The sequence below is a fragment of the Dipodomys ordii genome, unplaced genomic scaffold (assembly GCF_000151885.1).
Source record: "Dipodomys ordii isolate 6190 unplaced genomic scaffold, Dord_2.0 Scaffold49, whole genome shotgun sequence".
Taxonomy (NCBI): domain Eukaryota; kingdom Metazoa; phylum Chordata; class Mammalia; order Rodentia; family Heteromyidae; genus Dipodomys; species Dipodomys ordii.
Window position 1 is genome coordinate 5180422 of NW_012267265.1, and position 22721 is coordinate 5203142.

General features: G+C 41.6%; 1 protein-coding gene across 1 annotated transcript in view; it reads right to left on the reverse strand.

The window, feature by feature from the left end:
* Positions 1 to 2640: 2640 nt before the first annotated feature.
* The window catches only part of Sdad1 (SDA1 domain containing 1), a 28718-nt gene continuing 8637 nt past the window's right edge, over positions 2641 to 22721 (reverse strand). Inside the window, exons 8-23 of the mRNA XM_013020091.1 lie at positions 20922 to 20979; positions 19501 to 19575; positions 17923 to 18024; positions 16025 to 16094; positions 14876 to 14979; positions 13098 to 13155; positions 11919 to 11977; positions 10332 to 10408; positions 8823 to 8920; positions 8653 to 8729; positions 7838 to 7964; positions 6876 to 6976; positions 6537 to 6727; positions 6350 to 6434; positions 5261 to 5422; positions 2641 to 2870 (exon numbers count right to left, since the gene is read on the reverse strand). Coding sequence (XP_012875545.1) covers positions 2823 to 2870; positions 5261 to 5422; positions 6350 to 6434; positions 6537 to 6727; positions 6876 to 6976; positions 7838 to 7964; positions 8653 to 8729; positions 8823 to 8920; positions 10332 to 10408; positions 11919 to 11977; positions 13098 to 13155; positions 14876 to 14979; positions 16025 to 16094; positions 17923 to 18024; positions 19501 to 19575; positions 20922 to 20979 — 1492 coding nt within the window. The 3' untranslated portion in view covers positions 2641 to 2822. The remainder of the gene's footprint in view (positions 2871 to 5260; positions 5423 to 6349; positions 6435 to 6536; positions 6728 to 6875; positions 6977 to 7837; positions 7965 to 8652; positions 8730 to 8822; positions 8921 to 10331; positions 10409 to 11918; positions 11978 to 13097; positions 13156 to 14875; positions 14980 to 16024; positions 16095 to 17922; positions 18025 to 19500; positions 19576 to 20921; positions 20980 to 22721) is intronic.

Here is a 22721-nt window from a genome sequence, read left to right on the forward strand (position 1 = left end):
AACATTACTTCTTCAAATGAATTAGTGAGGTAGGTTACAATGTTATTTACAGATAGAAGCTTCATAATCAGGGCATGCCTGGCCTTATGCACTATATAAGACATTGAGCTAGTACACTCAGGGATACAGCTGAGAATAAGTTAAAAAGTTCAGAAACTGATGACTTCTTCAAGGTTAAAGTCATTCTGCAAGATCACTTGGTCTTTGCTGTCTATATTCAATCTGTGAGAAACTGGTATTTTTACTTTTGTATCAGTACCCAAGCTTAAAACTCAGGGCCTCTTGATCTTGCTTGGCTTTTTTTTTTTTTTTTAACTTTTTAAAGGTAAACAAGCTAAGTTTAGTTGAAGGTGAAAGGAAAGCGTTGAAAGTAAGTAGGAAGAATTAGCAGACTCCTAGAGGCCAGGAAAGGGGACCTCCCTGTCATCCTATGAGGGAAAGTCCCTTGCTTGGTTTTTTTTTTTTTTTGGTCCAAACTCTGGGCCTGGGTGCTGTCCCTCAGCTCTTCAGCTCGAGGCTAGCTTCTAACACTTGAGCCACATAGCACCACTTCTGGCTTTTTCTACTTATGTGGTGCTGAGGAACTGAACCCAGGGCCTCATGCATGCAAGGCAAGCACTCTACCACTGAGCCACCTTCCCAACCCCAAGTGCTGAATTTTTGCAGGACTGCATTTTTCATTTTGGAGATAGGGTCTCAAGGATTTTTCTGCCCAGACTCACTTTGAACCTTGGTCCTCCGATCTCAGTCTTCTTCAAAACTAGAATTAGACATGAGCCACTGGTGACTGACTACACAAATTGATATTTTAACAGCAAACAGGAAAATTCTCAAGAGAATATTTGTACAGTAATAAAAGGAATCAGATAAAAATAAGAGGCTAGGATTGAAGAACTAAAACAGTTAAAGATGTAGTTTTTAAGCCAGTATCTTTCTATTTTGCATTACATGCCTCAGGCTAAGAACACTGGAGCCATAGTAGAAAAACTAGTTAGGATAAGGAATAGACTTTGGCTTCTTGCTGAGTGAAAAATGTAGGGCAAAGAGGAAACTTCTAACACAAACATACAGCCAAGTTGTGGACCCTAGCTCCTGTTCAGTGAATTTTATTCGCTTTCTGGACTCATGAAGAAGAAATATCTCCTTTAAGAATTTAAAAAAGGAGGGGGCTGGGAATGTGGTTTAGTGGTAGAGTGCTTGTCTAGCATGCATGAAGCTTTGGTTCAATTCCTCAGTACCACATAAACAGGAAAAGCTAGAAATGGCACTGTGGCTCAAATGGCACTGTGCTAGTTAGCCTTGAGCAAAAGAAGCTCAGAGATAGTGCCCAGGCCCTGAGTTCGAGCCCCAGGACTAGCAATAAATAAAAAAGTGGAACAGTTTCATGTCTGAACTATATAAAATTTGTATGGGATACTTCCTGTGAGAACATAAGTTGGAGGCGATGGTCAGCTCAACCAATCCCATCTTAGGCAAAGTCACAAAATGTCAACTAAAGCTAAATCTGAACAGAAGAAAGTAGAAAGGGATTAAGAAGAGAAACCTTAGAAGCTGCTTCCCCTGCTGAGAGGAAAACTGCCCTTTACTCTAATTTGAAGCAACACAGAATGATGTTTTCATCCATTCTAAGATCATCTAAGAAATTGGAGGCAAAAGGCACCACACTATTTTTAAATGCAACAACCTGCATGCAGACAGTCCCTTGAGATGGACTCTGGCAGGCCTGTTAGAAAACACAGCAGTACACATGCACTAGAGTACTAGCTTGACACTACAAACTTATTCTTGAGAACAAGGCAGACAAAGTATGGAAGAGGAGGGCAGCCCAGGGCTTGCGTAGCCCCCGTTGTAGAACACCTGCCTAACACAGAGGCCCTGCATTCATACCTTTAGCACTGCCAAAATAACACAGCGTAAACCCCCCAAACCACACAACAAAAAGAGCAGAAGTTCAAATGACAAAACAGACATTTCAAAATTATTATTTATAGTTAAGGCAATTTAAAGGTGAAATCTTACACAAAAATCTTTACATAAAATTTTGAAAGTATTGTTTGTAATCTTTTGAATCAACTAAAAGAACTAAAATGTCTCCCCAAAATCTGTACAGCAGAGACCTGTTCTCATCAGGTAAGCCTATTTACAAGTAAGACCCTCTTACTCTTGTAACACTGTCCTATTTTGTTTTAAGAGACTATACAACTCCTCTCCCTGCAGACCAGTCCATGTCTATCATTTGAGACATGGACCCACGCCACAAAGCACTATTTACACTGCACTGTAATCTCATGAATACACACCTGAACTCCACTACCTGTGAATGGCTGTGTGAGAGGGGCATCTCGAGACTCACAGTGACAATTGTAGGCACTTCATAATTTCTCTGTACAAATGTTAAATGAAAACCAGTCTATAACACCACTACTATTTACATTTTAAACACTGATGTGTCACCTGTCTTCCAAATTAAAAACATCAACTGCTTTCAGACTTATTTTCATTGTGCGTGTAACACACACACACACATTTTATTTTTTTATTTTTTGGCCAGTGCTGGGGCTTGAATTCAAGGCCTGAGCACTGACTGTGAGCTTCTTTTGCTCAAGGCTAGTACTCTACCACTTGAGCAACAGCCCCATTTCCAGCTTTTGTGTTTTCTGGTACTGAGGAATGGGAACCTAGGGCTTCATGCATGCTAGGCCACATTCCCAGCCTCAATATACTGCTTCTTAACTTTTTATTATAGACACATGTTCTTGATTTGTAAATATTCAGAGTAAGAACACAAACTTAGTCTCCCTGGGAGAAAAATAGGCTTGAAGTTACTTCATTCTTTTCCTCTTTTTCAAGAGTGCATCTCGAAGCGCGAGCTGGAAGAAGAAAACAAACATATTTCTCTGGTATATGAGGATCTTAGTACTATGGGCTGACAGGCTATCTAAATTAAAACAATAACTTTTTTTTTGGTCAGTCATGGGGCTTGTACTCTGGGCTTGGGCACTGTCCCTGCGCTCTTCAGCTCAAGGCAAGCGCTCTGCCACTTGAGCCAAAGCTCCACTTCCAGTTTTCTAGTGGTTTATTGGAGGTAAGAATCTCATGGACTTTCCTACCCGGGCTGGCTTTGAACTGCAATCCTCAGATTTCAGCCTCCTGAGTAGCTAGGATTGCAGGCGTGAGCCACCTGTGCCCAGCTTTAGAGAATTTTTTGTTTTTTTTTGGGGGGTCTGGTTGTGGGGCCTGGACGCTGTCCCTCAGCTCTTCAGCTCAAGGCTAGCACTCTACCACTTGAGCCACAGCGCCACTTCTGGCATTTTTCCCCCTTTTTGCTTATGTGGTACTGAGGAATCGAACCCAGGGCCTCAGGCATGCAAGGCAAGCACTCTATCACTGAGCCACCTTCCCAGCCCAAGAGATTTTTTTTTAAATAACTCCTCCCAAACCAGAATATTAGTGATATTCAAAAATAAATTCAAATTTTCAAAAAAAAATAGGCCAAACTGTACATTTTAAAAGTGTGAATGTTAGTCTATTAATTCCTAAAGACTACTCTTTGTCCTACAAACTTTTAAACATCTATCTATCTATCTATCTATCTATCTATCTATCTATCTATCTATCTATCTATCTATCTATATTTTGTTGGTCATGGGGCCTGAACTCTGGGCCTGGGCACTGTTCCTCAGCTCTTCAGTTCAGGGCTAGCACCTTACCACTTGAGCCACAGTGCCACTGCCGGTTTTTTTCTGCATATCTGGTGCTAGCCCAGGGCCTCATGCATGCAAGGCAAGCACTTTACCAATAAGCTATCTCCCCAGTCCCATCTTTATAATTTTGAACTTTAACATGGTATCCATAGCTTTTGCTTAAAAATTAGTTTGTACTAGATATTGGAGGTTCATATCTGCTACTCAGCAAGTGACTACTGAGAGGATTAGAGTTCAAGACTAGCTTGGAAAAATACATGAGACCCCCATCTCAACAGAGGAAGCTGGGCATGGCATTGTGTACCTGTCATTCTAGCTACAGTAGAAGCATAAATAAGAAGCCCTCACTCCAAGCCAGCCTGGGCAAAAAGTGAGAACCTATCTCAGAAATAACCAGAGCCAAAAGGGCTGGAGGGATGGCTCAAAATAGAGCACCTGCCTTATAATAAGCCAGATGCCCTGAGTTCAAACCTCAGCACAAGGAAATAAAATAAAAAATAAAAATAATTTTAAAATAATTTTTGGAGGTTGGACATGATAGTCATCTAATGTAATGCCAGCACTTGGGAGGCTAAAGCAGGAAGATCACAAGTTTGAGGCCTGCTTGAATTACACAATCAGACAGATCCTGTGTCAAAACACCACCACTACCACCCCACCTTATCAAAGCCCAGAAAGTCAACAAAATGAAATCCTAACCAGGTGCTGGTGGCTTATGCCTGTAATCCTATCTGCTCAGGAGGCTGAGATCTGAGGATTGTAGTTCAAAGCCAACCCAGGCAGGAAAGTCCATAACTTGTATCTCCAATTAGCCTGCAGAAAACCAAAGTGGCACTGTAGCTCAAGTGGTAGAGTGCTAGCCTTGAGCTGAAGAGCTTAGGGACAGCACCCAGGCCCCAGAATTCAAGCCCCATGACTTTTTTTTTTTTTTTGGTTGGTCGTGGGGCTTGAACTCTGAGCTTGGGTGCTGTCCCTCAGCTCTTCAGCTCAAGGCTAGCACTCTTACAGCACCACTTCTGGTTTTCTAGTGGTTAACTGGAGACAAGAGTCTCACAGAGTTTCCTGCCCGGGCTGTCTTTGAACTGCGATCCTCAGATCTTAGCCTCCTGAGCAGCTAGGATTACAGGCGTAAGCCACTGGTGCCTGGCACATAAAATATTTTTGCAAAAGGACACATACAGAAAAAATTGCACCAATAAGAGAACTGCTTTTCAAAAAGCAGGTATAAAAACTAGCTATACTTAACATCTGTCAATCCCAGAATGTTCACAGATCAAATGACAGAATTTTATCATGAAAGGAACCTCCATCTAGTTTTTTCACCTTTACTTATAGAGAAGAAAAAATGGGGTGATCCCTTTGGTCACAGGATTGACTCTGGTGGGATTACATGCTCTGTCTGCTTCCCCCCTCTCCAAGCTCTCAGTATGTTTGTGAGAGTTCAATGACCCCACAGTGCTCTCAGCATGTGGTGCTCAGGGGACAAGGCATGTTTCAAATGTATAGTGCTCTTAGAGCTAACTGTTCTTGCCACCTAGACTTCAAGCTGAACTCACCTGCTTTTCTCGGAAGGAACGCTTGGTTTTTGATCGAACATTCTGGCTGTATCGCATCATCATGAAGTTCTTCTGTTTTTTCTTTTCTTTATTTGTAGAGCTTGAAAATGGATTTATTTTGGTTTTCTTCCTCACAAATTCCTTCCGGTCTGTCTTTCCAGCCTATCAGCACAAAAAAAAAATTGACATTTCTTCTTAACACACTTTGGAAGTTTATTCATCAGTGCAAATGTACCCTCTGTGCTAGGCCATAAGTGGTAGGTAAAGTCCTTGCTCCCTGGACTCAATGGAGAAATGGCTGGCATGATTTCAACTGAGTAAGGAGAGTTCATAATCTAGACCACTGAGATCAGAGGGGCTCCCTGGAGCCAAGTAAGCTGTTCTGTTTTGCATTGTGGGGGAAAGGGTAGAGTGTTACAGGAAGGAGGTACAGTATATAAAAAAAGGAGAACAAACTAGGGTTTCTAAAATTACCTAAACAAGTTTCAGTGTAAATGGAATGCAGAAAGTGAGAGGAAGATGGTGTATAACACAAGTTAAGGTACGGGAAGTAATGCAGTCAGGACACAAACATGAATGACCATAGCATAAGCCAGGAGCCAAGTCTGTAAACAGTCCTACTACTTATGTACTGAGCTTCCTGACACTGTGAATATGCTGTACTGCTTTTCTGGGCTTTGTATCTTGCTTTGTGGGTACATGGCTGCATGTAGTTGTCAAAACTCCCCCAATACAGCATCAAATACATGTATACTAACTTATACTTTTGTAGCACTAAAAAAATCCAACAACCAGCCGGGATCTGGTGGCTCACACCTGTAATCCTGGCTACTCAGGAGGCTGAGATCTGAGGATTGCAGTTCAAAGCCAGCACAGGCAAAGAAAGTCCATGAGACTCTTATCTCCAATTAGCCACCAGAAAACCAGAAGTGGAGCTGTGGCTCAAGCAGTAGAGCGCTCACCTTGAGTTGAAGGACAGCGCCCAAGACCAGAGTCCAAGCCTCATGACTAACAAAACACCTATAGGTACACACTTGTAGATTATATTTTAATTGGTTTTAGGAATGAGGAAAACAATGTCCCACTTACCATTGCAGTTGCTAGTCTTGTCTCCTTATCAGACTTTGGCTTTTTATGAAGGCGCTCAATGTCCCGAAGAGACAGCAATTCACCTCTGTGGAGAGGGGAAAATAAATTATGCTAAAAGGTGGAACTCCTGTTCCTAATGCTTCATTACTGGGTGAGCAGAGTGGAGACCACTGGATATGCATTTTACCTGGAATCCTCATCACTGTCAATGTCAATGTATTTCCTCTTTTGGGCTTTTCCAGGGGCAGCATCTAGTTCTTTCCTCATCTGGGCCATTCGGATTTTTTGGAAGTCTTCTTGAGTTAAAACTCGACTTGTGCTGATGGCTGCGGCCTTGGCTTTACGCTCCTCCATGGGCATGCTGTTCAGTTTTTTGGCCTTCAGAAAATACAAGTCATGTGGCTACTGGCTCAAGTGAGAGTTCTGAGCTCCATACAAATCCAAACTTCCCCACAGGTCCCAGCAAAACTCACATCTCAGTCAACATCTGAGTGATGCACTTGTAAAAGGAAATCTTATGACTTACAATTTCTTGCTGCTCTTCATCAGAAGAGTGGTGGACATCAACCCATTCACCATCAGCATCCTCCTCCTCCTCCTCACTGAGGCTGGCACTCTCCCATCCATCTGTGTGAGAAGGGGCTCAGTCATGCAACTGCCTCTGTTGAACAGTCAGCAAGTGTGACAACTCATAGTCCACTGACCAAGAATTGAGCAATAATGTTAAATAAGCCATACCATTTTAGTCAAAGTTTAAGGAGAACTAAGCAAGAACTGACCAGGATTTTCTGTCAGCCTAAAACTCGTTTTTTTTTTTTTTTTTTTTTTAAAGTTGGTTGTGGGGCCTGAACTCTGGGCCTGGGCGCTGTCCCTCAGCTCTTCAGCTCAAGATTAGTGCTCTATCACTTAAGCCACAGCGCCACTTCCAGCTTTTTCTGCATAGGGTGATGCTGAGGAATAGAACCCAGGACCTCATGCATACCAGGCAAGCAGTCTACCACTAAGACACCTTCGCAGCCCGAGCCCAAACCTTATAATCAATCACTTCCTCTAGCCCTCACACTCAGAAGAATTGACTCCCAAAGTTAAGTGACACTGAACCAATTGTGGCCATCAAAATCAAACTTGTATACTGAAACTTGTACTATAGCAAGTATCTGATAAACTCATCCAGATATATTTAGGCTTATGTGAGAAAGGAGTTTCAGTTATTCAGAAAACTGAGCGTAAGATTCTGGGTATGAAAGACTCTTGCAGACACTTCAATGAAGTGGTTCTACTTGACCTATAAGGCAGTGTTACAGCTGTTTGCTCTTGGGTCTGTTCACTATTCCTGACAAGGTGTCCAGGCCTGCCAGGTTTTGTTATGAGTAACAGTGAAATGTAAACAAACCTTCAGGGTCTGAAGGTGCAGTGCAGATGGCAAGGAACGAAGTGGAAAGGGAAAAGAAAAGGGGAAAGAGGGAAGGAAAGCAAAGGAAAATGAACCTTCATCATTGTCAGCATTCTCTTCTTTGTCAACTTCCAGAATCTCAGCTCCTGGAATGTAGTCTTTAGCATCTAATTCTCCATATTCCTGTATTCTTGCTTCTGCAGAAGCTTCTGTAGGTTTACCCTAAAGGAAGAGGGATGGTAAATATGTGATCACTGCCAATACTGTCCAGAATTAGAAGTTCTGAGAGGAGAGCCATAAAAAAAATGGAGGCAGTCAAATAAGTCTGCTTATGTCTCTGGTCTAAATAAATCCAGCCAGAATGCTGTCTACTATTTTCCTCATTCTTTTCTGATCCAAATTCAGACATGTGCAGTTATGGATATAAAATATCTGTTCTTTCTGTTACATACATGTACCCTACTCATTTGAAAGAGAAGGAAGCTGGCTGGGGAGGAGCTGTCAAGGCTGGCATCAGAAACTGATTGTACTTAAGCTTCCAATTGGTTAGCCATAAAAGCTTTCAAGGTACAAAAGATAGTAAGAACTTCATGCTTAGTAGGCAGGTAGTTCAGTGGAGCTATGCCTCCAGCCTCTTTTGCGTTAGTTATTTTTTAAGGTAGAGTTTTATTATGTTTTTGCCTAGGCAGGCCTTGCCCATAATCATTCTTATATAGCTGGGATGACAACACCATGTGCCATATTGAAAAGGGGTCATGGGTCATGCTAACTTTTTTTTTTTTTGCACTGGCTGGCCTCAAACTCTAATCCTCCAGATCTCTGTTTCTTGGACAGCTGGGATTACATGCTTGGGCCATGGCACCTAGCTGGAACCATAACCTTTAGGCCAACGTAAGCCTGTTTCACCTACCCGGAATTTCTTCTGCAACATCTGAGGATTCAGTGTCCGGAAGAGCTGAATCAAAGTTCTAGCAGACATCATTACATCTATAAAATAAAACCTTTGGTTAGAAATTCTGAAGCAAAAAGACCATAGTCATACAGAACTCTTTGCCCTATGGAAAGTAGCATGCAACTTACTCTTATCTTTATGTGTCTTATATTGAACCAGGTCTTGAAGAAGGTCTTCAGTCATGGCTAGAGGACATCGAGCTGTTATCTCTTTTATAGCATTGATTCTGGGAAAGGAAAAATGAATTAAAAAAATAAGATAGCAATTCTCTGTAGTTTAACCTAAGAAAATGAAAGTAAAAGGAATACAAGCTGGGTTTTATATAGTGCAGGACTCTAAAATTGCAGCATGGTAAGGTATGTGAGCGTGGCAGCCTTGGAGTGCTTTCAGTGAGACAGTGACTGCCACTACCTTTCTTGCAGAGGAAGGAACAGTGTGAAACGGCAAGGCAAGGCAGCATTTGTTTACTTGACAGCTCCAAGGAGGGAAGGACTAGGTCAGGAAAGAAAGATTACAGATCTTCAAGCGATTGGTTCAGTAAGCTTATCCAAGGACGATAAAATGTAACTAGTTAGCATGTCTTACTAAGGACAATTTAGATGATCCTTGAATCAAGGCTGACTCTCTCTCTGCCAGTTTTGGCTTGAACTTGAGCGCTGTCCTTGACTTTGTTTGCTCAAGGCTAGCACTCTGCCACTTGAGCCACAGATTCACTTCTGGCTTCTTGGGTAGCTAACTAGAGATAAAGAGTCTCATGGCTTTTTTGCCCAAGTTGGCTCAGCCTTCTGAACAGCTAGGAGTAGAGTTATGAGGTACTGGCACTCAGCAGTGCTTACTCTCTCTTTAAGTGTTTTTGGATTAATCAAAAAGGCCACTGAACTGCCCTCAAATCAAAGTGCTTCAATATTAAATCACTTGTGATACATAAGATATACTCATAGAGAGAGAAGAGGAAATTCTTAGTCCAGAAATTACTCATATGGAGTAAAATTGTAAAAGGACAAATTTCTGATTAGAAGGAAAAATATACTTCTCTGATTCTCTCCTTAAAATTCTAGCCAGTAAAATAAAAACAGGCGCCAGTGGCTTATGACTGTAATCTGGAGGAGTAAGGATTAAGGACAACTTAAGCAGAAAAGTTTACTAGAGGGCTGGGAAGATGGCTCAGTGGTAGAGCGCTTGCCTTGCATGCCTGAGGTCCTGGGTTCGATTCCTCAGCATCACGTAAGCAAAAAGAAAAAAAAAGCTGGAAGTGGCGCTGTGGCTCAAGTGGTAGAGCACCAGCCTTGGGCTGCAGAGCTGAGGGACAGCACCCAGGCCCAGAGTTCAGGTCCCATGACTGGACCCAAAAAAATAAAAAAGAAAAAAAGAAAAGTTTACTAGATGTCATCTCCAAAATAATCAGATAATATAAACTAGCATGCAATTAAAACCCCTTTATGCAAATACTTAAAAGATAATAAAAATGAGAAAAAAAAATCAGAAAAGGCTAGATTGGAGGTGTGGCTCAAGTGGTAGAGAACAAGTAGAGCAAGTGCAAAATCCTGAGTTCAAACCATGGTACTGGGGTGAGGGGGGGAGAAGAGGGGGAGGAGGGAACGGTGACATGTTTACTACACCCACCATGTTCTACATACCCCACAGTCATGACTTCCCCCGAGTTCTTGTCAGTAACAAAATTGTTGGCCACAGTCATGAGCAATGATTGAATGATCTGTGTGAGAACAAAAAGAGAAATGAATTAAGTATAAGTGAAATGCCTATGTTCAAATAGAAGACTGGAAAAACAGCCCTCTCAGGCTGGGAAGGTGGCTCAGTGGTAGAGTGCTTGCCTTGCATGCATGAGGCCCTGGGTTCAATGCCTCAGCACCACATAAACAGAAAAAACTGGAAGAGGTGCTGAGGCTTAAGTGGTAGAGTGCTAGCCTTGAGCTGAAGAGCTGAGGAACAGCGCCCAAGGCCAGAGTTCAAGCCCCATGACTGACCAAAAAACAAAACAACAAAAAATCCCCCCAACCCTCTCCCTTCATTTAGGAGTTGGAAGGAATCAAACTCTTTGGTGTTCAGTCAGTCTCCGAGGTCAAAATCAGGTTCTATACTTCAATGTTCTTTTTTTTTGGGGGGGGGGGTCCAGTCGTGGGGCCTGAACTCTGGGCCTGGGCACTGTCCTTCAGCTCTTCAGCTCAAGGCTAGCGCTCTACCACTTGAGCTACAGTGCCACTTCCGGCTTTTTTCTTTATGCATATGTGGTGCTGAGGAATGGAACCCAGGGCCTCATGCATGCAAGGCAAGCGCTCTACCACTGAGCCACCTTCCCAGTCCCTACTTCAATGTTCTTAATCAACGCAAGGAATGGTATCTTTGAAAAATAATAACTGCAAACATATACATACACACAAACACACACTAGGGTTACTGTGTTTGAACTCACAGCCTCATACTTGATAGACAGGTACTCTATCTCTTGAGCAACACTACCTCTCCCCCCACACCCACTTTGAACAGGATCCTGTGCCTTTTGCCCAGACTGTTCTTGGACCTTGATTTCCTTATTCTTTGTCTTTCAAGTAATTGGCATGAACCACTCCAGCCTTACTAATATTCTTGACCTTTTCTGGTCTTAAATTGTCATTGCACAAAGTCAGAATTTTCAACTTGTTCCAAAGAAATTTGACTTTGTAAGAACTGTACAACTGAACTTTTTAAAATTTTTGCCAGTCATGGGGCTTGAGCTCATGGCCTAGGTGCTGTTCCTGAGCTTTTTCCTTTAAGTCTAGTGCTCTACCACTGAGACACAGTGCCACTTCCAATTTTCTGGTGGTTAATTGGATATAAAGGTCTCAGGAACTTTCCTGCCCTCACTGGCTTTCAACCTTCAGATCTCAGCCCCCTGAGTAGCTAGGATTATAGGTGTGAGCCACTGGCACCTGGCACAACAAACTTCTTAACAATAGGAAATCTAAAGTACATAGATCTTGGCTCAGGCATATACCCAGGTGAGAAACAAACCCTATCCTAAAAATGACTAGTGAAAAACAGCAGGAGGCACTGCTCAGAGTATTTCACCAGTCTGAGAAGTACAAGGGCCTTAGTTCAAATGCTAGTACCATCAGAAAGTTTGTCCTCTGCTTACTTCAACCAAGGAGAAGGGACAGTAACCTTGGGAAGTGACATGGCTCTGGTTCTGCATAGACAAGGTCCAGAAGACAGTTAGGAATTCTCACCTCTGGGGGAACAAGCTGGTGAGTGGCTTGTGCGGCAAACAGAAGGATTTTAGTTACTTCTGAAAATGTAAGAGATAAGAAAGGGTGCTGTTAATGTTTCTCTCTCAAAACCCAACCCAGCAAAAAAATACAGACGTATTGCTACCTACTGCTGCTTACTCTGCCTGCCTGCATGGCTCCCTTGGGCCTCCTTCAGGTTCCTACATAGCAAAAGGTCTTTCCAGACCACACACTCTTATACAGAGCACTGTCTGTGTCTCTAGAACATAAAGTCCATGAGGGAAAGGTTTTCCCTTTTTGGTCAGTGTCGAATTCTTAGTGTTTGGTGCAATGCTACCAGAGAAATCATCCAATATATGGTGAATGAATGAATAAACACAAATAAAAATGTACATATATTCTCTATTCAAATGGGCAGCAGAGTTACTGTTTAGCAAAAGAGAGTGGCATTTATTATGAGTGGCTTGCTCTTCTTTTTTTCTTTCTATACCTCAAAGCATTCATGTGAGGATGTGAAAATGTATGGAAAACACTTAGCCCAGTGCTTGGTTCATGTTAGATCCTCAATTTTCATTCCTTTCCTAACCTGGGTAGACTCCAAAGGCAAACATCGTATTTTTTTCTGTTCTAATGTTTTTAAATTGGGTATGCTAGACATGTAAAGGCAATGAAAACAGTTGTCACCCAGTTATGATAAAGGGTGAAACTTCTTTAATTTTCATTTTTTTGCCTGTCCTGGGGCTTGAATTCAGGGCCTGTGTACTGTCCCTGAGCTTTTTTTTAAGGCTAGCACTCTACCACTTGAGCCACAGCATCACTTCCAGCTTTTTCTGTTCATGTGGTATTGAGGAATCGAATCCAGGGCTTCAAGCATGCTACGCAACTATTCTACTACTAAGCCACATTCCCAGCCCATATACTTGGATAATTTTTGATACGCATTTTTTATGCCACAAAAAGACTGAGAAACCTATTTTTTATTATTACTTTTTAAAAACAGTGATTTCTTACAGTTAACGAACATAGCAACTAATCCATGGCCCATTCTAGAAAAAAAACAGGGCTCTCTTCCTTTCTCTTGCTGCAGAACTCCTAAATCTATCTTTCTTCAGTGATTCTAGACCAACAGCCTAGACGGTATTCTAAGGCTACTGAGAGAACAGACAAACAGTACATTACCTCTCTGGTGGGGCTGCAGAAACCTTTGCACAAAGGGATAGAAGTTGAAGAGGAAAAGCTGTAGCGAAAAGAACACAATGACTTCATCATTAATGAAACTGAGGCAATTATATCACCAAGATCAACTAACTAGGAATTATTTCTCTTTTTTTCAGTCTCAGTAAATAGTCATGTCAAAAGCTGACTCAATTTGTTTTCAGTTTAACTAATAGGAGGAACTCTTTCAACTGACCCTAAACTGCTATCTTTGTATGTAAAGGAAGAAAAAAGTGAATAAACGAAGAATAGAGGCAGACAGTCAAGCAAAACATAATACTTTTGAACACCTGTAATCTCAGCGAGTTGGGAGTTAAGTGTCAGCCTATTGTGTAAGAGTTAGAAAAGATCCTATTTCATAAACAAAAGGGCTGGAGATAGCCTCCAGCAGGAGTAAGGCCCAGAATTCAATCCCTATTACTTCTAGAAAGAGAACAAGAAACAAACAAAAAATCAATTCTGAATAGCACTAGTATAATCTGAGCACCAAAAATTGCCAGTATTGATTTTATTATTTTCTACTAGTCCAGCTACATTGCAAGAATTGCTCTCCATATTTTAAAGAAAAGACTCACTTTGAATCACATGAGTCCAGTTATAAAGGAAATGGCAATGATTAGCTTCAAGAAATGAAATGTTGGAGATGGGCTACGCTTTGTCAATGTTCTTCATATGGAAATACATTTTTTTCTAGTTCAGCCACAGAACAAAATTAGGTTGGGTTATTAGAAGTAACAGAGTGGTTCAATGTAAAGATGGATATCCAGCTATAAAACTCCTATATTGTTTTCTTCAAACTGTGCTTAAACCACAAATCACTTTTGCTTTCCCATCAAGTTTAAATTCAGTTCTAAACTGAAATATCTGTATAAGTTGACTTGGTGACCCTTATGGAACAACAACCATAGAGAAAAACCAATGAAGAGAAAGGTTTTTCTTAGGAAATATTTTCATGTGTGCGTTTTCACTTTAAATTTGATATGTCTTTACTATATGACTTTCAACAAACAAGTTTCTTCTCTTATTTCACTGAAAGTGAAATTGACGATGGGGAAAGGAAGGAAAGTAGGACCTTGGGTAAGTTAAGTAGACACACCATCACCGAGTCACACCACAACCCAGCCACATTTTGCTTTATTTAAAAAAAGCTTAAGGGAAGCAACATATTTGATGATGCTCAGAGAAGCACTAGTCATGAAATCAAATAGATATGAAACTACCTCCATGGCCATTTCTTTTTGGCCTGTATGTTTTTGATGTCTTTTTTTTTCTATAATGGCAATTAGTGTAAGAGCAGTATAAGGTTCCCACATGCATACCTCATACATACATATACACCTCAAGGAGCTCTAGCAATTAATTTAACATGCAAGAAATAATTAAAGAAAATAATTAAAGAAAACCTAATTTCCTGCTAGAGGTATCTGGAAGTTATGAAGGCTTTGAACAGTTAAGCGTCAGTAAAGACATCCAAGATATGCTGGCTCAGGAAAATGGGTTGGGAAATAAAGTAAATACAAAGAACAAAAATAGAACACAAAATGGCTATCCATAAACTGACTATACATTCAAATGAATATTCCTACTTATCAGATGCGAAGTTTGTGTTGCTCTGCTGACTTGAAGTACAGATGGTTTAGGGACTGAAATAAATTTGCTGTGCTACCTAACACTGATAGCTCTCCTTTCATCAAGACCACATTAACTTCTAACACCCAGTAAGGTAAACAAAGCATTCAAACCTCATGAATTCCCACCAATCTGGAGATCAGGTTCATGAGCATCATCTTCACTTCAAACCTCTCCTTACAGCTCTCTAGCTGCTTTAGTAGTTTTTCTGCAAAATCTGAAATGGAAGAGATCAAAAAAGTCCACTGTGGGTTCATGTTTGTACAGCATGATCCAATGATGGGGTGTTTAGATCAAACCTAAGTGAATACACTATCATTGCTATCCAAAATTACCCCTTAAGGAGTCTCAAATTTTTTTTTCCCCCAGTTGTGGGGTCTGAATGCTGTCCCTCAGCTCTTCAGCTCAAGCCTAGCACTCTAGCACTTGAGCCACAGTGCCATTTCCCATTTTTTCTGCTTATGTGGTGCTGAGGAATCGAACCCAGGGCCTCATGCATGCAAGGCAAGCACTTTACCACTGAGCCACCTTCCCAGCCCCAAGTCTCAAAATTTTTAGCATCACCACCTAGATGGATTGGCAGACAGATGCTCTGTGGTCCTGCTTCTCAGATATGCTTTAAAGACCAGCAGTAGCCAGTCCACCCAGACCTTCATAGACATGCAGACTCTCAGGCCACCCAAGTCCTACTGAGTCAGAACGTGAACTTGACCCCAGATCTCCAGGTGATTTGTAGGCACATACATGTTTGAGAAACACTCAGAGCAGGGGTTAGCAAATGTCCCTAGATATTAGAATATAGACAAATTTAAATTTCAACATTCACCCACACCCCATTCCAATCAAATCATGATCTTGAGGTTCACAGGACCCAAGCTCAGTTTAATTTATACATTTTCTAGCTAATTCAAATGGGTAGCCTTGTTTGAAAACTATAGTTTTCCAAACTTCTGGATTCCAGAGTAGTAAAAGGAAAGACTAACAATAGACTTCCAATTTGCACTCAAGTAAAATGTCTTACTACTTTTGTGCTATAAATAAATCTCAGAGAGACCTGTTCATTCTTATTTTGCTATAGACTGGGAATCATTCCTTGACAACATCAATTCTCTATGGTATATCACAGTGGTAGCAACTAAGTATTTGTTGTTTCCTACTAAATGCTGAGGATCTTGTTAAGTGCCCTGACAAACCTGGCAGCAGAAACTAAACAGGCAGAGGTAACAACAACACAAGGAACTTGGGAAGTCACAATTCTATACCTTGAGGATCATGAATCAAGTGAATAGCTGAAAAGTTAAACACCTCTGGCTTCTTCTTCTTCTTTTGTTTCTGTAAGAGAGAACAAGAAAAAAACTTTCCAATCTGAATGACAGTGATGATGCTCCAGAATTCAATGTGTTAACAAAGGCTGCAATTGAGTCTGTTAGGCTATTTTTTTTTGTCGGTTGTGGGGCTTGAACTCTGGGCCTGGGCGCTGTCCCTCAGCTCTTCAGCTCAAGGCGAGCGCTCTACCACTTGAGCTACAGCGCCACTTCCGGTTTTCTGGTGGTTTATTGGAGATAGGAGTCTCACGGTCTCTCCTTTGAACCGCGATCCTCAGATCTCAGCCTCCTGAGTAGCTAGGATTATAGGCGTGAGCCACCAGCGCCCGGCTTTGTTAGGCTATTTTAAAGAAAAATGAGGCTAAGGGCATGGCTCAAGTGATAGAGGGCTTATCTAACAAGTACAAGGCCCTGAATCCAATCCCAGTGCCACAAACCAAACAAAAAAATCAACCAACCAAACAACCCCCCCACCCTCCGCTTATTAAAAAATAGATGAATGAAAATAACTTAAAAAAAAAAAAGAACTGGGTTATAGCTCAGCAGTAGATTGTATACTTAGTATGTCGAAGGTCCTGGGTTCAATCCCCTGCACCAAAGAAATAAATTAAGAAAGAAATCCCATGGGCTGGGAAGGTGGCTCAGTGGTAGAGTGCTTGCCTTGCATGCCTGAGGCCCTGGGTTCAATTCCTCAGCACCACATAAGCAAAAGAAAAAAGCCAGAAGTGGCACTGTGGCTTAAGTGGTAGGGTGCTAGCCTTGAGCTGAAGAGCTGAGGGACAGCGCCCAGGCCCAGAGTTCAGGCCCCACGACCGGACCCCCCAAAAAAAGAAAAGAAATCCCAGATCTAAAAATATTTTAAACTGGGAAAAATTTAAAGATGTTTTCTATCTTTTAAGATTAAAACCTCGGAGCTGAGCCAGGCACTGGTGGTTAATGCCTATAATCCTAGCTACTCAGGAGGATGAGATCTGAGGATTGCGGTTCCAAGCCAGCCCGAGAAGGAAAGGAAAGTCCGTGAGACTCTTATCTCCAATACACTACTCAGAAAGCCAGAAATGGCATTGTGGCTCAGTGGTAGAACGCTAGCCTTGAGCTGAAGAGCTGAAAGACAGCACCCAGGCCCAGAGTTCAAGCCCCATGACTGACCAAAACAACAACAACAAAAAAATAAAACAACAAAAAACCCCTCAAAAACCTTCGGAGCTGGCATGGTGGTATACACCTGAAATCCTAGCATTTGGGAGGCTGCAGTAGGAAAACTGAGTCTGAGGCCAGCGTAGGAAAACAGGAAGACCCTGTCTAAACAAAAAAATCAAATTAAAAAAATAAAACTTGGGAATGTTCTAGCCATTTGTACCTTTGAGACTTACAAGAATTTGTAACCATAAGCAATAAAAAATACCTGGGGCCCAATGAACGCTGTATAAAGTAATCATTATAAAATACCACATGTACTTCATTCTTGTACTCTTCTTGCTAGAGGAGAGTATATTTATTCATCTAAAATTAGTGCTTAAAAATTTATCATGGCTTGATAACCTTTTAGACACGTTCAAAGTTTTAAAAGCCAGAGCATGGAAGTGGAGGTGTATTTGAAATGGTAGAGCACTTGCCATAAGTAAAAAGGCCAAGGGAGAACTCAAGGCCATGCGTTCAAGCCCTTAGTTCTAGGTGAACAGGAGAGCTGGAAGTATAGCTCAAGCAGTAAAGTGCCTACCTCCTCCCTAAGAAACAAGAAGACCCGAGTTCAAACCATAATACTGCTCCCCTTGCTCCAAAAAGAGCTTTTCCTACACTGTAACGAGTCCTATATGTCACTTCTCTGGTCTCACCTTAAGTACTTTCATTGCCTTTTCCAACTTCTTCTTGTTTTTGGAGCTCTTCTTCCCTGTGGCATACTGTACTAGCAGGTCTCTTGCTGTGGGTCCTTCATCCTAAAGAAGAAAGTACTTTGTAAAACTGGAAACAAGGAAAACCTGCCCAGAAGCAATGTATGACTTCTTTATCTATCAATAGGGGAATATTAAAAAAAAAATACATTTGTTCTAAAGCATGCAGATGTTTTAAAAAGACGATCTACATATATTGACACCAAGAAAGCAAGAGGTAGTATACATCATTCATACAATTTTTTTTTTCTTTTTTGCTAGTCTGGGCCTGGGTGCTGTCACTGAGCTCCTTCTGCTCAAAGCTAGCACTCTATCATTTGGGCCACAGCACCACTGCCAGCTTTTTCTGTGATTAATTGGTGATAAGAATCTCATGGACTTCCCTGCCTGGGTTGGCTTTGAACCAAGTTCCTCAGATCCCAGCCTCCTGATTACCTAGGATTACAGGTGTAAGCCACTGACACTTGCCTTTTATATAGTTTTTAAACGAACTACAAATGTAAGAATTTATGGACATAAACCCAAATTAAAGTGTATAGGAAGGTGCTGGGAAGGTGGCTCAGTGGTACAGCGCTTGCCTTCCATGCATGAGGCCATGGTTTTGATTCCTCAGCACCACATAAGCAGAAAAAGCCGGAAGTGGTACTGTGGCTCAAGTGGTAGAGCACTAGCCTTGGGCTGAAGAGCTGAGAGACAGTGCCCAGGCCCAGAGTTCAGGCCATGACAAACAAAAAAGTATACAAAATAAATGAGAAGCCTAAGTAATACATGGTAAACAAAATTGTCAATAGCACCTGAAATTTTTTTTTTTTTTGGTTGGTTGTAGGGCTTGAACTCAGAGCCTGAGCACTGTCCTTGAGCCTGTTTGTGCTTAAGACTCGCACTCTACCACTTAAGCAATAGCACTACTTCCAGTTTTTGAGTGTCAAGGGGACTTTCTGCCTGGGCTGGCTGCAAACCATGATCCTCAGATCTCAGCCTCCTGAGTAGTTAGGATTACAGGCATGAGCCACTGGCACTGGCTAATATCTAGAATTTTTCGCCATGAATAGACGTTGCTCACACAATGGTGTGTGAGCAGTGACATCACTGTCTGGATCTAGTTAGTAAATGATAAAATGACAAAGTAAGTTTGTGCCTTTTTTTTAAACTTCTAATATTTCTAAAAAGTTTGATCAGATCTTAAATCTTAGCTTTCTCCATTTAAAGCTACCAATATTTTCTTTTCTTCCTGCACTGTGAATTTATTTATGTGGTACAATACTAACTCAATAATATGGTGGCAGCAATGATAATTCTAAATTTACATAAAGCCAGTTACAGCTTCAGAACTAAAAACAAAGCTGAAGAAATTATGAATCTAAGTTTACATGGAATAAAATCTTAATGTGGAACTCAATAAAAAAAAGACAAACAGATTTTTCTTTTACATAAGCAGCCAAAGATTTCACAATTTAAGCTCAGAGCAATAAGAAAACCCGATGAATTGTAAAATCTCAAAGGATCTGTGATTAAACCAACCTCCGATTCTGAGTCGCTGTCCTGTTTCTCATCTTCATCTTTCCCAAGGAAGAATGTCAAAGCAGCTACTAATATCTAAAGATAATCACAAAGTCTACTTAACTCAGCTTACATAAAAAAACAAATACTTTTTTTCCCCCAAAACTTTTTTTTTTGGTCAGTTGTGGGGCCTGAACTCAGGGCCTGGGTACTACCCCTGAGCAATTTTGCTCAAGGCTAGCATTCTACCACTTTAAATCACAGCTCCACTTCTAGTTTTTGACTGGTTAAGTAGAGATGAGTCTCATGGGGACTTTTCTGCCCAGGCTGGCTCTCAACTGTGATCCTCAAGTCTCAGCCTCCTGAGTACCTAGGATTACAGGTGTGAATCATCTGCTCCTGGAGAACACTTTTCTTTTGTGGCTTATACATGTATTAGCTAGGATCTGAAGAAACTGGAAGGGTATTATGATTTTTATTCCTTTTTCTTAATTAGGTAACTGCTGTTATGGTGTCACTGGTCCTTTGAATCTTTAGGGATGGGTGGTGTAGCTTAGTCAAGTGCATGCTTAACAAGTCCTGTGCCCAAGTCCCAACACTACCAAAAAGACTTTTTTTTTTTGGTAGTCATGGGCTTGACTGTGGGCCTGGGCGCTGAACTCTTCAGCTCAAGGTGAGCCCTGTACCGCTTGAGCCACAGTGCCACTTCCGGTTTCCTGGTGGTTTATTGGAGGTAAGTGCCTCACAGACTTTCCTGCCCGGCTGGCTTGGATGGAACTGCGATCCTCAGATCTCAGCCTCCTGAGTAGTTAAGATTATAGGCGTGAGCCACCAGTGCCCAGTTCCAAAAAGACTTTTTAACTATATAAAAATCTCCAGGTTCTTGGGGCTGGGAAGGTGGCTCAGTGGTGGAGTGCTTGCCTTGCATGCATGAGGCCCTGGGTTCGATTCCTCAGCACCACATAAGCAAAAAGAAAAAAGCCGAAAGTGGCATTGTGGCTCAAGTGGTAGAGCGCTAGCCTTGAACTGAAGAGCTGAGGGATAGCACCCAGGCCCAGAGTTCAGGCCCCACAACTGGACCCCCCAAAAAAACAAACAAACAAAAACTCCAGGTTCTATATTAATCTTTAAGGTTGACTGTCAATTTCTACATTCCTGAAAGCCAGACACTGGAACCCTTCAAACACAAAGGTCGGGCACAGTCCATATAGCTTTTTATCTGTGCCCATGTCCAATAGAAGCATGAAGCATCAGCAAAAATATCAGTAGCTTTTACCTATTCAGTGTTTAAAAGCTCATGATAATTCTGACTTCTCAAGCAGTCAAAGTACAAAGAAAGCAAGCATCAGTGAACACTCTTCACATCCATGCCACTTCTTCCTTCACTCCTGATCCTTCATCTCCCCTCCCTCCACCATGCACCTTACAAGTGAGATGCTCACCTTGGTGATCTTAGAGAAACATGCAGTTGTGATAACATTCACAGTTTTGGCATCATTCCTGGAGGGAAACAAGGAGTGTTCTGAAGTCAATTTTCATTCTTCCATACTGCTAGGCACAGACAATTACACAATGTAATACAATAAATATTGACATTGGGCTAGGAAGGTGGCCCAGTGGTAGAGCACTTGCCTTGCATGACTGAGGCCCTGGGTTCGATTCCCCAGCAGCACATAAGCAAAAAGAAAAAAAAGCCGGAAGTGGCGCTGTGGCTCAAGTGGTAGAGCGCTAGCCTTGAGCTGAAGAGCTGAGGGACAGCGCCCAGGCCCAGAGTTCAGACCCCACGACCGGACCCAAAAAAAAATAAAAAAATAAAAAAAAATAAATACTGACATTAACATCATAGGTTGCGGGGTGGGGGTGGGGGCCGGGGGGGGGGAGGATGAGATGGGAAGGAGAAACAAAGGAGGAGGCTACAATGCTTGATAAGAAATGTAATCATTATTTTGCTCATGTAATTGTAACCCCTCTGTATTTTCACAATAAAAATAAATATTAAAAAAATCATAGGTTGCTAAATCAATGAACCACAAGTGTGGTATTTAGTTAGATTTTAGCCCACTCACATCAAATTTATAGCCACTAAGATGAAATATTAAATCATTTAAAAGAATAACTTGGGTTGGGAAGATGGTTCAGTGGGAGAGTGCTTGCCTCACATGCATGAGGACCTTGGGTTAGATTCCTCAGCACTACATAAACAGAAAAAGCTGGAAGTGGCACTGTAGCTCAAGTGGTAGAGCACTAGCCTTGAGATGAAGAGTTGAAGGACAATGCCCTGGCCCAGGGTTCAAGCCCCAAAATTGACCCAAAAAAAAGGGGGTGGGGGGGCAAGGGGAGATGGAGGGCAGGGATAGAAACAAAGGAGGAGGCAATAATGCTTGATAAGAAATGTACTCATTGCCTTGCTCGTGTAATTGCAACTCCTCTGTACAGTATTTTCACAATAAAAAAAACTTATTAATAAAAAAAGAAAAAAAAAGAATAACATCCCATTCAAGGTACATGGGAACAATTTTAACACGCTAGAAGGAACATAATCTATAATCCAGCAAAATTCAACCTCAGTTAATGGTTCAAACCATAATTAATGTATGTTAAATAAAAGCTCAGGAAGAAGGTAAGGTACTGTGGTTCACGCCTATAATCCTAGCAACTTGGGAGGCTGAGATCAGGAAAATCGTGGATCAAGGGTAGCATAGGCAGAAAATTCAACAGACACCATCTCAATGGAAGAAGCTGAGCAAGCTGGCATGTCCCTGGCATCCCACATACATTGAGAAAGGAATAATAGGACTGTAGCCCAGGAATACACAGGATGCTTATTTCAAAATAACCAGTGTGAAAAAGAGCTGGATGCATGTCTCAGCAGTAACACACCTGTCTAGCAAGCTTAAGGTACAAATTCAAACCCAGCACTAGGAAAAAAAATCTAGGAAGAACACCGTGATTTTTTTAAATGATGATCGTCTCTAAGTGGTAATTATATGCAATTAAAAAAAGGGTTTCAGCCAGGCGTCAGTGGCTCACTCCTGTAATCCTAGCTACTCAGAAGGCTGAGATCTGAGGATCATGGTTCAAAGACAGCCCATGAGACTCATTTCCAATAAAACCACTAAAAAAACCGGAAGTGGGCCTGTGGCTCAAGTGGTAGAGTACTCGCCTTGAGCTGAAGAGCTGAGGGACAGCGCCCAACTCCAGAGTTCAAGCCCAACGACCCACCAAAAAAAAAAAAAAAAAAA